This window comes from Rousettus aegyptiacus, unplaced genomic scaffold (genome assembly GCF_014176215.1).
Source record: "Rousettus aegyptiacus isolate mRouAeg1 unplaced genomic scaffold, mRouAeg1.p scaffold_m13_p_3, whole genome shotgun sequence".
Taxonomy (NCBI): Eukaryota; Metazoa; Chordata; class Mammalia; order Chiroptera; family Pteropodidae; genus Rousettus; species Rousettus aegyptiacus.
Genome location: NW_023416306.1, coordinates 31,295,388 through 31,310,748, shown reverse-complemented (window position 1 = coordinate 31,310,748; position 15,361 = coordinate 31,295,388). Strand labels below are relative to the sequence as shown.

The 15,361-nt window shown below is 33.8% G+C and overlaps 1 protein-coding gene and 1 non-coding gene across 10 annotated transcripts in view; one reads left to right on the top strand and one right to left on the bottom strand.

The window, feature by feature from the left end:
* The window catches only part of UBAP2 (ubiquitin associated protein 2), a 92,188-nt gene that overhangs the window by 60,459 nt on the left and 16,368 nt on the right, over positions 1-15,361 (bottom strand). For 3 of the 9 annotated variants that reach the window (XM_036239429.1, XM_036239427.1, XM_036239428.1), the window contains one exon: positions 5,995-6,134. The exons of 2 other annotated variants lie outside the window; for them this stretch is intronic. In XM_036239429.1, coding sequence (XP_036095322.1) covers positions 5,995-6,093 — 99 coding nt within the window. In that variant the 5' untranslated portion in view covers positions 6,094-6,134. Of the gene's footprint in view, positions 1-5,994; positions 6,135-6,826; positions 8,761-15,361 lie in introns of those variants that run through there. 4 more of the 9 variants (XM_036239426.1, XM_016130207.2, XM_016130205.2 and 1 more) reach the window with 3 other exon arrangements.
* On the top strand, positions 11,946-12,064 carry LOC118600621. Its single transcript, XR_004950123.1, has one exon. It is a non-coding gene; the product is annotated as a 5S ribosomal RNA (ribosomal RNA).

The window sequence follows — 15,361 nt, the reverse complement described above, 5'->3', positions numbered from 1 at the left end:
TAGGACCAAGTCAATAAGCACTCAGGAGCCATGACTCATGACTCAGGAGTCATGGGGATGTAATATACAGTATAGGAAATAGAGTCAATAATATCATAATAAGTACTGATAAACCTTTAGCTAGACCAACCAAGAAAACAGAAGATTCAAGTTATTAAAATTAAGAATGAAATCGGAAACATCATGACCAACTTTAGAGGAATAAAATGATTATAAGAGAATACCATGAATAAATGTATGACACCAAATTAAAAAACCTAGACGAAAATAGACAAAGACAAAAACTATGGAAATTGACTCAAGGAAAATTGAAAATGTATAACAAGTGGCTAAATTAGCCATTAGAAAACTTCCCACAAAGCAAAGCCCAGGCCCAGATGGCTTCACTGGTAAGTTCTACCAAACAATGAAAGAATTAACACCAATCGCCAATTCTTCATAAACTCACCCAAAAAATAAGGAAACAGTTATTTCATTTTATCAGTATTACTGATACCAAAAGAAAAGACATTACAAGAAAAGACACACCAGAAAAATACCTCTTATCAATACGGATGAAAAATATTTCACAAAATTCTAGCAAACCAGCAACCTACAAAGTGGATTATATACCATGACCAACTAAAGTTTATCCCAGAAACGCAAGGTTGTTTTAACATCTCAAAATTAAAGGATGTAATACACCGTGTTAGGAGAACACCAGATCATTTCAATAGACATTTGATAAGGTCCAACACCCTTTCATGATTTAAAAAAAAAAAAAAAAAAAAAAAAAGACTTAACAAATTAGAAATAGAAACTTCCTCAACCTAATAAAAGCAACTACAAAAAACCCAGAGCTAACAACATATTTAATGGTGAAATATGACTGAAAGCTTTCCTCATACGACCAAGAACAAAACAAGGGTGTCTGTTCTAGCCATTTGTACTGGAGGGTCTAATTTCAGCAATTTGATAAGGAAAGTCCTTAGGCAGTTAGGCAAGGAAAGAATATTTGCATAAACTAATTTCTTAAAGTTTTAAAATACAGAGCACATGTATATACGCACACACAAGAAAATGTCCAAATGTAAATAAATCCCTGCAATATGTATGCAAACTTAAGAAAAACATACTAAAAGTATATGCAGACTAGGGCCAACAGCAATCTGGACAACACCCATCATGAAATTATTCATCCATGAAGCATTAGCTTTCTATAAGATCAAAAGTTCCTATTTTAAAAATTATTAAATCACAAAGTAGAGCTTCTATTTTATTGCTGGGAAGGCTCTTAGAGGAAGTAATCTAGTTCGACTCTGTACTGTGCCCCTAAGTAACTTATTCATGCTTTTATGCTGGTATTAATGGCACAGGCCTCTTATCCACCACGATGCACAGTGTTTAGTATATCAATCTTGCTGCCTCCCAGTGAGGGAGGAAGCTATTTTAACAGTCTAAGAATACAAAAATATGGGTCTAGGCTAGCAAGGATGCCATTAGAAGAAAAGAGTGTTAAGGAAGATTTTTGAGTGGTATCATTTTATACTTGAAGACTGAGGAAAGTGACTACAACATGTGCAAACTCGGAGAACACAGCCCACACTAGAATTATGGGAAACAACCCACACTAGAATTATGGGAAACCTGCAAGAGTCTGAAGTAAAAAAGAGTACACAGAAACATGGAAATGAGAGTTGGGGGCAAAGGCGAAAGCAGTCAGCAATACAAAAAAGAAAATCACCAGTACTCTAAAGCAGGCAGGACGTCTGCACCACAAAAACAAAACCGACAGAACTTTCTGGAATGACGATATTTATATCTTGATAAAGGACTAGGTTACACAGGTATGTGCATCCAACAAAAAATGATCTCATACAATTACAATGTACCTGTGTAAATATCACCTTAAAAAAAGAGACCTAAACAAATATTATCATTGATGATATATACACTGAAGTATTTAGGGGTAGAGCATACAGATGTCTTTAATTTACTTTGAAATGTATCAAAAAATAAGATAAAATGATGGATAGCCAGTCAGATGTGATAAAGCAAATACAGCAAAGAGGTAACTGTGAGTATATGGGTGCTCCGCTATACAACTCTTTCAACTTTTTTTATTTCAACATTTTCATAACAAAATGTTAGAGAAAAAATTTCAACAGATCAGAAGCAGCCCTGGGAGAAATTCAAAAAAGAAAATGTGAAGGGAAAAACACCAGTGTTAAACAGGTGCTAAAATAAAAAGATTAAAGGGAAAAAAATTCAAGAAAGTGAATCACAGACCACTTGTGGACACTCAATCGCTATAGTATATTATGTGTATTAGAAGAATGAGTATGATTCAAGACATTTCAGATAGAAAATAGAGTATATAGAAATGTCACAGAATCCAAGATAGACCAAAGTCAAGGGCTTTGGCTGTAATATCTTTCTGATAAAGGGTGTAGGATCAATTAAAAGTAATGGAGCAAGGTGGGTAAACAGTCACAAATAAGAGTTCTAAAGGTAGCAATATTTAAACCTGAAAACTGCCTGAGAATTGCCTATGCTTCCTAAATGTACATAAGTTACAGAAACAAAAAAAGCTTCTCCTGACTCTATTAAAATGTCTTATATAAAATATTAACAGGAAGACACTCAAGCTGATAGACTTTCACTAAAGATTATAAGCAGAATACTTATTAATAACAACATTTTGTTATACATATGCCAACAGTCTGAAGCTTCTACATATTTCTATATTTTCATTCTGATGCTGTCATAGCCATACATTTCTAACTGTCACTATTACTAATTTATTCGGACTTAGCTCTTTCGGCTTCAGTACTATGACTTGATTATTGCATTTCTCTTCAGTGGTGTCATCTGTTTTATTCCTAAAAGGGTATAGATCATCGAGACATAACTTCTGAAAGCACAACTGATGCACTTAACAGCTGTTTAACAAGTACATGCAATACTAGCATAGCCCATTATTGAAATATAAAGCATTTTAAATCAGAACTTTAAATATTTTTACCTTTTCCAACTACCCTAGTCAAGAAAAAAATTAAGTATTACATAAACAAAGTATCAAACATAAACTAGAGCATGATAGGAAAGTCACCAGGCTGAGCTCTAAGTGACAAGAGATCTGCACAGCTTGTGAAATCAGAGGAATAAGTAGAACCAACTGGTAATTCAAAGTTAAACAAGGTTAGTGCACCCTTCCCTACATCAAGCATTAGTGACATCTACCACACAACTGTCAAGTTGAAAACAAAGTCTTGCCAAGAAAAGAAGCATTACTAATTTCATCCTCTGGATCTCTCTTCCATTCACTTGGCTTATACTGAGCTAAGCTACTTTCACAATGAAGAATGTGTTGATAGCTTTTCTAGTGGAGCCAAATGTTTTCTGTTTGATCTGTCACCCAGAAAATTTGGAAAAGATGATGAAGTAGGATTATTTTTTTAAGTCATCCTTATGCCCATCACACAAAGGCAAACATTTTTAACATAGTCTACTAGTTTTTTTTTCCTTAAATGTCTTAACAGTTGTACTGTACGATAAGTATAATTTTGTGTCCTTTCTCAGTTGATCAGAAACCAGGCATTTTCAGAAACCAGGCATTTTCAGAAACCAGGCATTTTCTATCGTGATTTCAAATATTATTAGTCACTTTATAATTTATGTAAGATATGCAATAAGAGTAAAGGTTATCACTTCCTGGCTACACCTAATGCAATTTCTAATTCCTCAAACCATCCTCTGCAAAGAATATACCACTTAAAACTTTTGAAAACTAGAATTCTCATCTCTGTATGTGGTACTAGAGAAATATAACTTTAACCAAAAGATAAAAATGATCACCAGTATATAGGACAAACCTATGTTCCGTTAATCATGATATGACGCATTAAGGACAGACTATCACTTGTGCTATTTCTACTAAAAATGCACAACCCTAATCATGAAGAAATATCAGACAACCCGAAATTAGGGCATTCTACAAAATAACTGGTCTGTATTTTTCAAAGATGTCAATATCATGAAACAGAGGAACTTCCACATTAAAGGAGACTAAAGAGAACTGACACCTAAATGTAATGTTACCTAAAAAGGATATTAGGACAATCAGTAAAAGATAAATATGATCTAAAGATTAAATATAGAAGTGATTTCCTGCTTTTTGATAACTGTGCTATTATGTAAAAGATGGTCCTTGTTTTTTAAAAAACACGTATACGCTAAAGTATTTACAAGTGGAGAAGCACCACATCTGCGATTTATTCTCAAGAGGTTCAGCGGAAAAGGTGTATGTAGTTTCTCCTTTATAGGAGGGAGAAAAGGATAAAGTAAAAGTGGTAAAACTTTTAACACCTGGGGAATCTGGATGAAGGATATTCAGGAATAATAATGTGTACTACTTTTGAAATTTTCTTCTCTCAAAGCATGTTTTTAAAAATCTGCTGTCAAAAGAGATTTAAATAATTCATCTAATTGGTAAAGTGGCGGAAGCAGGGCTCAAACCCAGGTTTATTCAAATTCAAGAGAGCTCATGGTTTTGTCTCTTAAATCCTGCTTCTTCAATAGGTTTTCTCAGGACACCCCTACCACAGGACATTTAGAATTGAGCAATAAACTTCTTCCTCATTCCTTTGAAGGCGTTTTCCTTAGAATATAATTCCCAAAATGGGATTAATGAATAAATGAACATGAAAAATTTTACTAATTCATAATACTATTTTGAGAAATTCTCACATTTTGATTAAAAAAAATTAGTAATCTAAAGGTCTAGAAATCCTTCCCACACAGCAGCCTTTTCTTCAAATTCTTTAAAATGAGCCATCCCCAAAGGGCCCATGGAAAAACTCTCAGTGACAAACCTTGGGAGGAAGGGAGCCCTCCCTTCTCCAGTCCGGAGACACTGATTCTCTGAAAATCTGTCCAAAGACTTTACTTGGGTGGGAGACGGGGCAGTTTACAGTCTCAACATTTCACTTATGAAGCCTACCTTCAAAAGACCATGCTTTGAGTCCTAATTTGTAAAAATCTTTGTTTTAATTTACATTTCTGTTATTATTAGCAGGGTTATACATGTGGTTACTCATAACTTGAATTTCTCCAAGAAGAGGCTCTCTATTCATGAAACAGACAGTCTTTCTTGAAGAGTTATAAATAAATACTTATCAGGGTAAGTGTATTTAGGAGCAAGCACTGAATAACAGATGTATGTCTGTTGATAGCAAAATATGAGGCTAACCATTTACTTTAAAATGTAATGCACCAATTAAGCAGAATCCATTCCCTGTGTCCCTTAATATCAAGAGGGCACTTGGTATGAATGATTATGAAAAGTACACATAATTAGCTATCAAAGTATAGTGAAATAATCAATCTGAAATTATAATGGACCGCATAGGTTTATTTACTTACTTCCATACTGCCTCTGAAAAAAGATTTGCTAACCTAATGAATAATATGTACAGAATGTTCTATTTTGTACCAGGTACTATGTTTAGCATTTTACTTGGATTGTCTCACTTCATTTAAAATAATATAAACAAACTGAGGAGGGACTATTTAACATTGAATATTTTATACAAATGGATCTTGTTAATTAAAAGACATCTTAAGATTAAAGCACTCTTCCTAGGTAACAATGCTTGAAAGAAAAGGAAGCTTTTTGGAACTCTCTTATAATTCAGATATCTCTCCACTTCAACATACCATTTCTACATATACTTTCAATTTTAATATTATATTACAGGGACACACCTAGATTAATAATTTTAAAAAGCAGATGGCCTAGATGCTAATAGGTAGCAGGAAAAGTTAAGGATTAAATAAGGAATAACATCCAACTGTACCTGAACCAATGATATTTCCTCTTTCCTAGTATATACTATCTACTTTTTAAAAACAAGGTTTAAAATCCTGAGGTTTTCTACAAAGGAGAAGGACATTTATACGTGCTTAATTTCCGTAACTCTAAACAAAGCAAATAAGAGTTCCATAAAAACTTACCTGTACTACTTGCTTCTGTAGTTGTGCTGCCTGTGTTGCTGAAATCTGTGTTTTTTCCCGAGCACCTCGGGAACGGTCACTGCTCACCGAAGTCATCATATACAGTATATACAAAATAACGTATGTACAAAATAGAAAATCTGCAAAAAAGCAGGCATGGTAAGCAAAAGTCCCAACCTACAGTAAAAAGTAAGCATAAAATACAGAGAATAGGAGGAAACATGAGATAGAACAAAGGTTCTCTAGAATACAGTCTCAAGAAACAACCCATTAAGATTTTAGATTTTCCTGGCAGCTCTCAAGTTAATTTTACTAATACAATCAAAAAGGCTAAGGTTTACAATTATAGCAATTCTAAACAAAACTCTCAAACACCACAAATTTTTACCAGCCATTATTTTACCACTATATGTAGTTATTACTACATGTAGCTTTATCTGCCTCTTCCCATTTGAACCCAAAGACGCCATTGCATCCAGCCAAGATTTTACTTGGCAATAATCCAATTCAAAATGTGATGGCCAGGAGCAAGCTATACCTAACAGCAAAAGCCACTTAAAAATAATTAATCTTCCAAGACAAAAACAATTGTGCATATGTTACTGTATTTATTCAACAAATATTTGCTAAGCATAACAAAGTATGTCATAAAAAACATAACAACAAAGTATCACTTCACAAACACATTAGGATGGCTAGTATAATAAAAAATAAAAAATAACAGGTTTTGGTGAGGATGTAAAATAATTGAAACCCTTGTAGGAATGTAAAATGGTGCAGCCACTATGGAAAACAGTACAGAAGGTCCTCAAAAAATTAAAAATAGAATTACCATATGATCCAAGTAATTCCACTTCCAGTAATACCCCCAAAAAATTGGAAGCAGGGTCTCGAAGAGATATTTGTACACCCATGTCCATTGGAACTCTGCAATGAGGAAATCACCGGTGACCACTGCCAATACATTTTCGGTACAGTGGTGAGGAAAAAAGCCAAGGCGAGTAAGGAAGAGAGATTAAACTAACTGTACTTGCAAGATGTGGTATACAAAGCATCAAAGAAGAATCTTCCAAGAATGAGATACTCTGAACAAGTCTAATAATACACTGTAAGCTCCATGAGGACAGTGATTATTATATGTCCTGTTACATTTGTTTTTCCAGGGGCTAATACAGGATGTTTGCTCTGTCTTGACTTTTTAATAAAATAGACAAAAACATCTGCAGTGTGACCACTAGATTGGGGGGGAGGGGTGTAAGAAAATGGCAAAGGCCTGTAACTGCTAAGCTGAATACGAAAGGAAACTGACAGAAAACAAGTAAAAAGAACTGAAAAGTGACACCGAGGATTCCAACTGAAAGCAGAAATCTTGAGTATCTACCTAGTGGCACTAATCCACATGCTACTCAGAAAGCAACTGGAATGTCAAAAATTTAGAATCACAATTTAATTGAATAATCAAGGGAGAACTGAGTTAAGATAAGTAGATCCCTTGCTGAAATACTGCACAAAATTAAAAGAATTTGAAATTTTAACTAGAAAGAGTCCATTTATTCAAGGCACAGATGACGTGGCCAGATGAAGAACTGCTCATACAGAGGTCTTCCCTAAGCTTTAAGCTTCAATACTTATTTCAAAACATCCCTTCCTAAAAGAATGCTCTCTAGCTCTCCTGGCTGCCAGATTTGCATTTCACAACCTCACTAAAGATAAAAATAACACTTTAAAATGTTGCCATTAAAGGTGTGCTTCATTCTAATATGGTGACTCTTACCTTTAGGATGACTAAGTACTCAAGATAATCTGATGAAAACTATGGCCCCTCTCTTTAGAAAAATGCATATCCACACAAAATTCTGCCTGAAATTCCATAAGATATATATCCTCCATATCCCTCCCCAAGTCTGTCCATGGGTGCCCAGACTAAAATCCCTGCTCTGAGAATTTAGTAGAGCTCTAAAGTATAGTTAAAGCTTAAGGGTATCTCTAACAGGGCAAAGCTAACAATATAACTGCTAATTTGATCATGAAACAAAACCTTAGAATTCACCAACTTATTTAATGGGTTCTCTGGTCCCCTAAAAACAAAAGGTACCTGCTTTGTTCCCAAAGGAACAATTAGGGAAAACTGTCTACCACTTACTTAAAAAATGATTCAATGGATGAAAAGTCCAGGAAAGAGGCACACTACACTGCCCTAACTGTTCCAACCCATCTCTTTTAGGCTGTATACTAACCTATTCCCTTCTCCCCACTTAGGAAAGCCTAGAAGCTTATTATCGGCCTTCTCAAGGTCCTCTTTTTAAAGAGCCAGATTTCTCTCTGCTGTCAGGGTCCTAAATGGGAAAAGCCATTATGTCTAAAACCAGCATTTTTCAAAGCACTACTCTGAAACCTCATAAACCTAGTAATAAGATTTTGGCTTGGCTGTTATTGCTCCAAGAGCTACTTCAAAACATCTGAACTTGCAGGAAGGAATCTTGTCTCTTCAGAAAACAGAAGCTTCAAAATAAAGGGCAGGAGAGGAGCTGGAAAATAGCAAAACAAAAATCCACTTCTAGTGACTAAATATGAACTATATCACATTTTTTTAAATGTTGAAAAGAGAGGCAATATATGGAAAGCTAAAAATTTTAATTTTGAATGATCATAACAGGGGTAGCTACATAGTGTAGTGGTCAGCATGTCTGCTTTATACGCAGAAGGTCCTGGGTTTGCATCTCAGATGGAGCCACGGACCATACCCTCGGTGCGCCAGGCCACCCACCCCCCACCCCCTGCCCCACAAGTACACAAGGCCCCAGGTGCATGCTGTTGAGCGCAAGGAGATGCCCTGCCTTCAGAGATCCAGTTCTTATAAAGGGAAATGGCAACATCCATAGGTCAGGGGTGGAAGTTGGGGGAGGGGGAGAATTAAAAAAGAGAGGGGGGGGGGAAGAATGACCATAACATTTCAGGCTACAGGGAACATATAAAAAGTTTTAACATTCCATTTTAGCAACAAATCATTTTTACAAAGTGATAGCAGTAAACCAAGAATACCCACTTGGGTACAATTTCCTAAATATTCTTTTGGTCAAGGAAAGAAAAATTTCTTAACTCAAGACATCTTCACTGTCCATTAAAAAGGAATTTATTTATCTGTAAATAAATAAATAATAAACAAGCAAGCACCTCTGTATCTATGCTCAGCTCTACCCAGATAATAACCATTAGGACTCTAAATTATTTTTCTCAGCCTTGCACTCCACATCCCCACAGTACCTTTGCATCCACGCCCCTGGCAAAGGTTAAAAGTTCTGGATCTGCAAGTGGTACTTCCCAACAAACATACAAAATGCAAATAATAACACCCTGGATTGAAACCAGAAATAATGGAGTCACCCATAAGCAGCAGAGTTTTAAAAAGACTCTGCTTTCCAGGTGTACGATCCAGAGGAATGAGGACCTTAGTTAAAACAATAAAAAGCCCTGTTACCACACTGCTACTCCCCACTGAAGAGTAATGATCATATAAACATCTCAACAGAGAAAAGGCATTGATAAAATTCAACATTCACTCGACATAAAAATTCTTAGGAAACAGGAATATTTCTCTGACTTGATAAAAGGGTATCTAAACTTAAGCAAACACCACACTGAATAAAACCACACTGAATAATCAAATGTTAAAAGCACTTCTTTTAAATGGCAAAAATACCATATAATTTCTCTCATATGTGGAATATAAAACAGAAAGCAACAAATAAACAGGACAATCAAAAACTCAATAGCCACAGACAACAGTATGGTGCTTGCCAAAGGCAAAAGGGGTTAGGGGGATAGAAGGTAAAACGGGTCAAATATAGGGTGACAAAAGGAAACTTAACTTTGAGTGGTAAACATACAATAAAATATACAGATGAACTATTAAACTGTACACTTGAAACCTATATAATATTATCCATCAATGTCGCCCCAATAAATTTAATTTTTAAAAAAGACGACAAAAATAAACAACAAAAACTAGGAATTGCTGCCACAAATGCTTCCTAAACACTGAATTGCAGGTTCTAGCTATGGCAAGACATACGTACTCACAAAGAAAATAATACTTTTACAAGTTCACTTCCCTAACAATTGTGCACAGAAAACTCTAAAGAATCTTCAGATAAATTATAACTAATTTTAGCAAAACTAGATACAAAAAAATTAATGTATAAAAATTAAGTATATATGCTAGCTAACAAAAAAATTATCAATTTCCAAAGAAACTGTCTGTGACTGCTTTTGCACTAAAATGGCAGTACTGAATACATATAACAAAGGCAAAGCAGAAAATATTTACTATCTTGCTCTTTACATAAAAACTGTTATAACCTGTTTTAAAAGTTCTCTCAACAAAAGTGATAATTCTCCCTCAACTGCAGATTCAACTTAATCCTTATCAAAATTCCAACAAAGTGTTATTGTCTTAAATCTGACAAGCAGATTCTAAAATTTACATAAGGTAGCAAATAGTCAAGGATAGCCAAGACGCTCCTTTAAAAAAAATAAGACACAGGACTGATCTTCCAGCTTTCATGGATTACAATTTTACAGTAATTACAACAGTACAACACTGGTACAGGAATAGACAAACTGCCCAATGGATTAGAATAGGAAGTTCAAACAGAGAGAGCTATGAGTTCCAACAGAGATGGCAGTAGTACATATGGTAAGGAAAGGTCAACATTTAAAGAAATAAAGTTGAAAGAACTGGTTGACTATACTTATTATACCATACATTAAAAAATCAATTTTCAGTTATTTTAACAATATACAGAAAGCAAAATTACAGATTTCAGAAGACAATAAGGCAAATTTGTTCACCCTGTAGAGAGTAATTTTTAACTTATGAGAGTTACAGTTTTCTTAAAAGAGTTAAAACAGTACAAAAAAACTGCAAAGAATAATAAATAACTTAAAATTTTAAAACTTTTCCTAAAAAGGCAGCTAGTCTTGTGAAAATACAAACTGGGGAAATATTTAACAACATACACTGACAAGAATTAGTATTTAAATTATACTAAGAAATATTATGAATCAAGAAGAAAAAGAAAATTACCCAACAGAAAAACCAGCAAGAGGTGATCAGAACTTCATAGCAGGAAACCAAAACAGCCCACTAATATATTAAAAGACGCTTAACAAAGGCATTCATAATCATAAAATACACATTTAAATGACAATGAGATGCTATTTCAAAACCTCCAGGGTTAGCAAACATGATAATACCAAGTGATGGCAAGAAAATGAAATAAAGAACTGCTCAACTATTGCTGGTTTGAGTGTAAACTAATACAACTACTTTGTATAACAATCTTACATTACCCTATGACTTAGCAATTCTATTCTCTGGCATATACCACCCCACATATATACACCTCTAGCATGTCTGCACCAAAAGACAGGTACTAGTACATTCAAGGGAAAAATCCAAACATTGTTTTCAATATATTCCCATCTAAGAATACTACGAAGCAATGAAAATGGATAATGGCCATATACATATGGGAAAAAATTCAGGGACATAAACTAAGGCAAATTTAAGAAGAAATCATAGTCATTGAAGAATATACACACTATGGTTACATTAATTTAACATTCAAGAAACATAAAATTAATTATATATTGTTTATAAAAATAAGTGTTAAAACTACAAAGAAAAGCAAGGAAAGGATAAACACAAATTCTGGTTAGAGGCTAACTTTGCCTAATTCACAGACTGGGATGGGGAAGTAGCACCCTAGGAACTTCGAAGATATTATTTTTTTTTCTTAACTAGAACATGGTACGTGGGTATTCTTTGCTTTGTTCTTTATATTTATGTATACAATTATCAAACCGTTGATTATACACATTTCTCATATTATAAAATTTCTTAAATCACAATACATATTACAACCATCAATATCTAAGATTAATATTCTGTCTACGGCCATGCCACCCTGAACAAGCCCGATCCCATCTGATCTCAGAAACTAAGCAGGGTTGGGCCTGGTTAGTACTTGGATGGGAGACCACCTAGGAAGACCAGGGGCTGTAGGCGCAAAAAATAAAAAATAAATAAGATTAGCTGTCTGTATACTCAATATTTAATAAAACTTTAAAGTAATATATACTTCAAAAACATTACCTTAAAAAAAAATCTTCCTTGATAAAATAAACATGCAAAATTAAAATGTAAAGTATCAGGATCGTTTTAATTTTTGGCATAACATAGAAGTATAAAGGCAAATAATTCAAATATAAGAGATCACACTAACAAACCCTTAGGTTCCCATCACGGTCCATTTAAAATATTCCAAAACAGGCTACAGATTTCTAGGATATTTCTAAATGCTTTTTACATATTAACTTTCCTTAACTTTTAAAGTACTTATATACAATTCATATTTTAGCTTATCTACTCTCTATTTCTTCTATATTTAACTTGCCTTACTACCTTAATATCATAAGCAAGTGAAGACCAGAAACACATTTTGTTTGTTCCCTTCACCACTCAGTAGCTGCCAATGTAAGAGACATTTGATAAATGTGTTTGAATTACATGCTGCAGGAGCTGGTAACTTTTAGTAATTAAAAACAACCTAAGAAAGGCCAAATTAAGCCAATGATTGCAAAAAGAACAATAAATGGAATCTGTCTTCTAGAACAATCAGTTACAAAGATTTCAAAGCAAGTAGTCACATGATGTGGACCAATGTTCCCCTATTTACAAATCTTAATACTTCTCAGGTTAATGAAATGACATTATACTAGCATTTCTAGATATCTTTAAGACTTTAAAATAGAGGAGACTAACTACAGCATATCAATTTAGGCATCACAAGGAAAATCATGTCTCGGAAACCTATTTAGCTAGACAAAGTTGGTAAGTTTTTTCTGTATTAACTGTCCTGATATTATTTACTTATCTTCTCAACAGGTCCTCTATTAACTGGAATGCTAGACAAAGGCCACAGGTATATTACGGCACTGCCTTTTACATACACTATAATAGCAAATAACCAATTAACCAGAATTATCTCATATGCCCAATATGGTTTAAAATTTTTTTACTATACTTAAATCTGACTCTCAGTCAATGAGTACACATTTTGCATCCTTTTTTGAGCTTAACAATTTTGAGATTTTGTTGGTTTGAGTTTGTTTTGGTTGTATTATATGAAAAAAGTTCATTGTTTTGCATTACTTTTAGAGCTTTCTCTTAGTATTCTTAGATATGAATACACATAAATACATTTTTTAAACTGTGAAGCATCATACAAATGTAAAACATATTAGCATTTCTGAAGTAAAAGGAGTTAAAATCACCTCGAGCACTAATACTCTATTTCTATCCTAAGCATAAAGCTAAGCATCCGAAAAAAATCTGCCTGGTTGAGTGGTGCTCCTAGCTAAAACCTTTTAAAAAATCATTTTTAGTTTATTTATGCACCCCATAATGTCATTTTGGTCAACAATGGACTGTTTATACAACAGTGGTCCCATAAAATTATAATAGAGCTGAAAATTTTCTATCACCTAGTGCTATCACAGCGTGATGCATTACTCACGTTTGTGGTGATGCTGGTGTAAACAAATCTGCGCTGCCAGCAGTATAAAAGTATAGACATACAATTATGTATAGTACATAATACTTGATAATGATAACAAACGACTATTACTGGTTTACAGTACTATACCTTTTATCATTATTCTAGGGTATATTCTTTCTACTTATGAAAAGTTTGTTGTAATATATGCCATTACGCTAGCAGGAGTGGCAAACATCCTGTGTTTATTTACCATCTCCTGACTGCATCATCTTCTCTTGTGCTTGGTTTTATCTCCTGTTTAATTTACTGTGGCCTAAGTGTACAGTGTTTATAAAGTCTACAGTAGCATAGTAATATCCTAGGCCTTTACATTTACTCACTGACTCATCCAGAGCAACTTCCCATCCTGCAAACTCCATTTGTGGTAAATACCCACTCTATACGGGTATGCTATTTTTTATCTTTTATACCATATTTTTACTGTACCTTTTCTATGTTTAGGTATGTTTAGACACACAAATACTTACCATTGTGTTACGATTGCCTATAGTAATCAGCAGAATAACATTCTGTACAGGCTTGTAGCCTAGGCTATATCATCTAAGGTGTGTGTAAACACAATGATGAAATCCCCTAACAACACATTTCTCAGAACATATCCGTCGCTAAGCGGTGCATGACCATGTGTACAGATTTCCAGTTTGGTTGTTTTATTCAATTACACGATCCTTTTTTTACTCATCTTTTGAACTGTTTATTCCCCCATTTATAAAAATAAGCTAGGCACATTAAATATAGCAAAATGAGAACTTCTTTTTACAGGAGTGCCATCTGGTGATGAAAATCTGCATGTACAAAAAAAATGTAACCTAAGTTGAATGGATGCTAAAGTTGAGTTGTGTGATTTACAATAAAGACTTAGCCTTTGTAGCCTTGCTATTACAACCAAACATTGATATAATGTACCTAAATCCCCACTTGTTGACCAGGAAATCAAACTTTTTTTCTGTTTCAAACTATTAAAATTGTACCAATTCACTGCCTCAGTATAAATATTAAAACTGGATATCTCCATTTCAATCATCAATCCTCCATACACATTTGATAATAAATAGGTTGACCATTAGACTATAAATAATGGCTGCAGTTCCATGGCTCAACCAGAATAATTGCTTTGTGAAACATGAAAAGTACACTGCTTACTTTAAATTTAAATATTTTTTTGAAATAATTGTTTTTCTCTTTTAACTACTCTGGGTTATATATTCATAAATTGCTACTATGAAAAGCCATTGGCATAAATATTGCAAATAAGATCCTTGCAAAAGAACTTTTAAAAATTAATGATGGCCCCAGAATCTACTTCTAATGGTGCTTGCTAAACAAATTCAGGCAAGCTTATTTTCTGTCAATATGGCTCTCCACATTAACACTCAAAATGTCAGAATAGCTAAATTTGTTCATTAAAAAAAAAGTTTTAATGCTTAAGATGTTAAGCAAAACACGTCCAGAGATAAAACTGGGAGTTTACAGTGCAAGCACAGGAGGAAAAAATGTTACTAAAATCTTCTAGAAATAGAGACCTAAGGAAATACATAAAGTTAACAGGATGTACAGTTCAAATTTTCTTATACTAATTTTATATAGAACTTCCAGAGACAGTGAATTCATAAATCAAGGTAACAGAATAAATTAGCGAAATAATTACTAACATCTTTAAAACCTGTTACCACCAATGATTTGTGAAAATGAATAGGGTATGGAAACTAGACTATAAAAATCAACACCTTTAATTAACATACTAT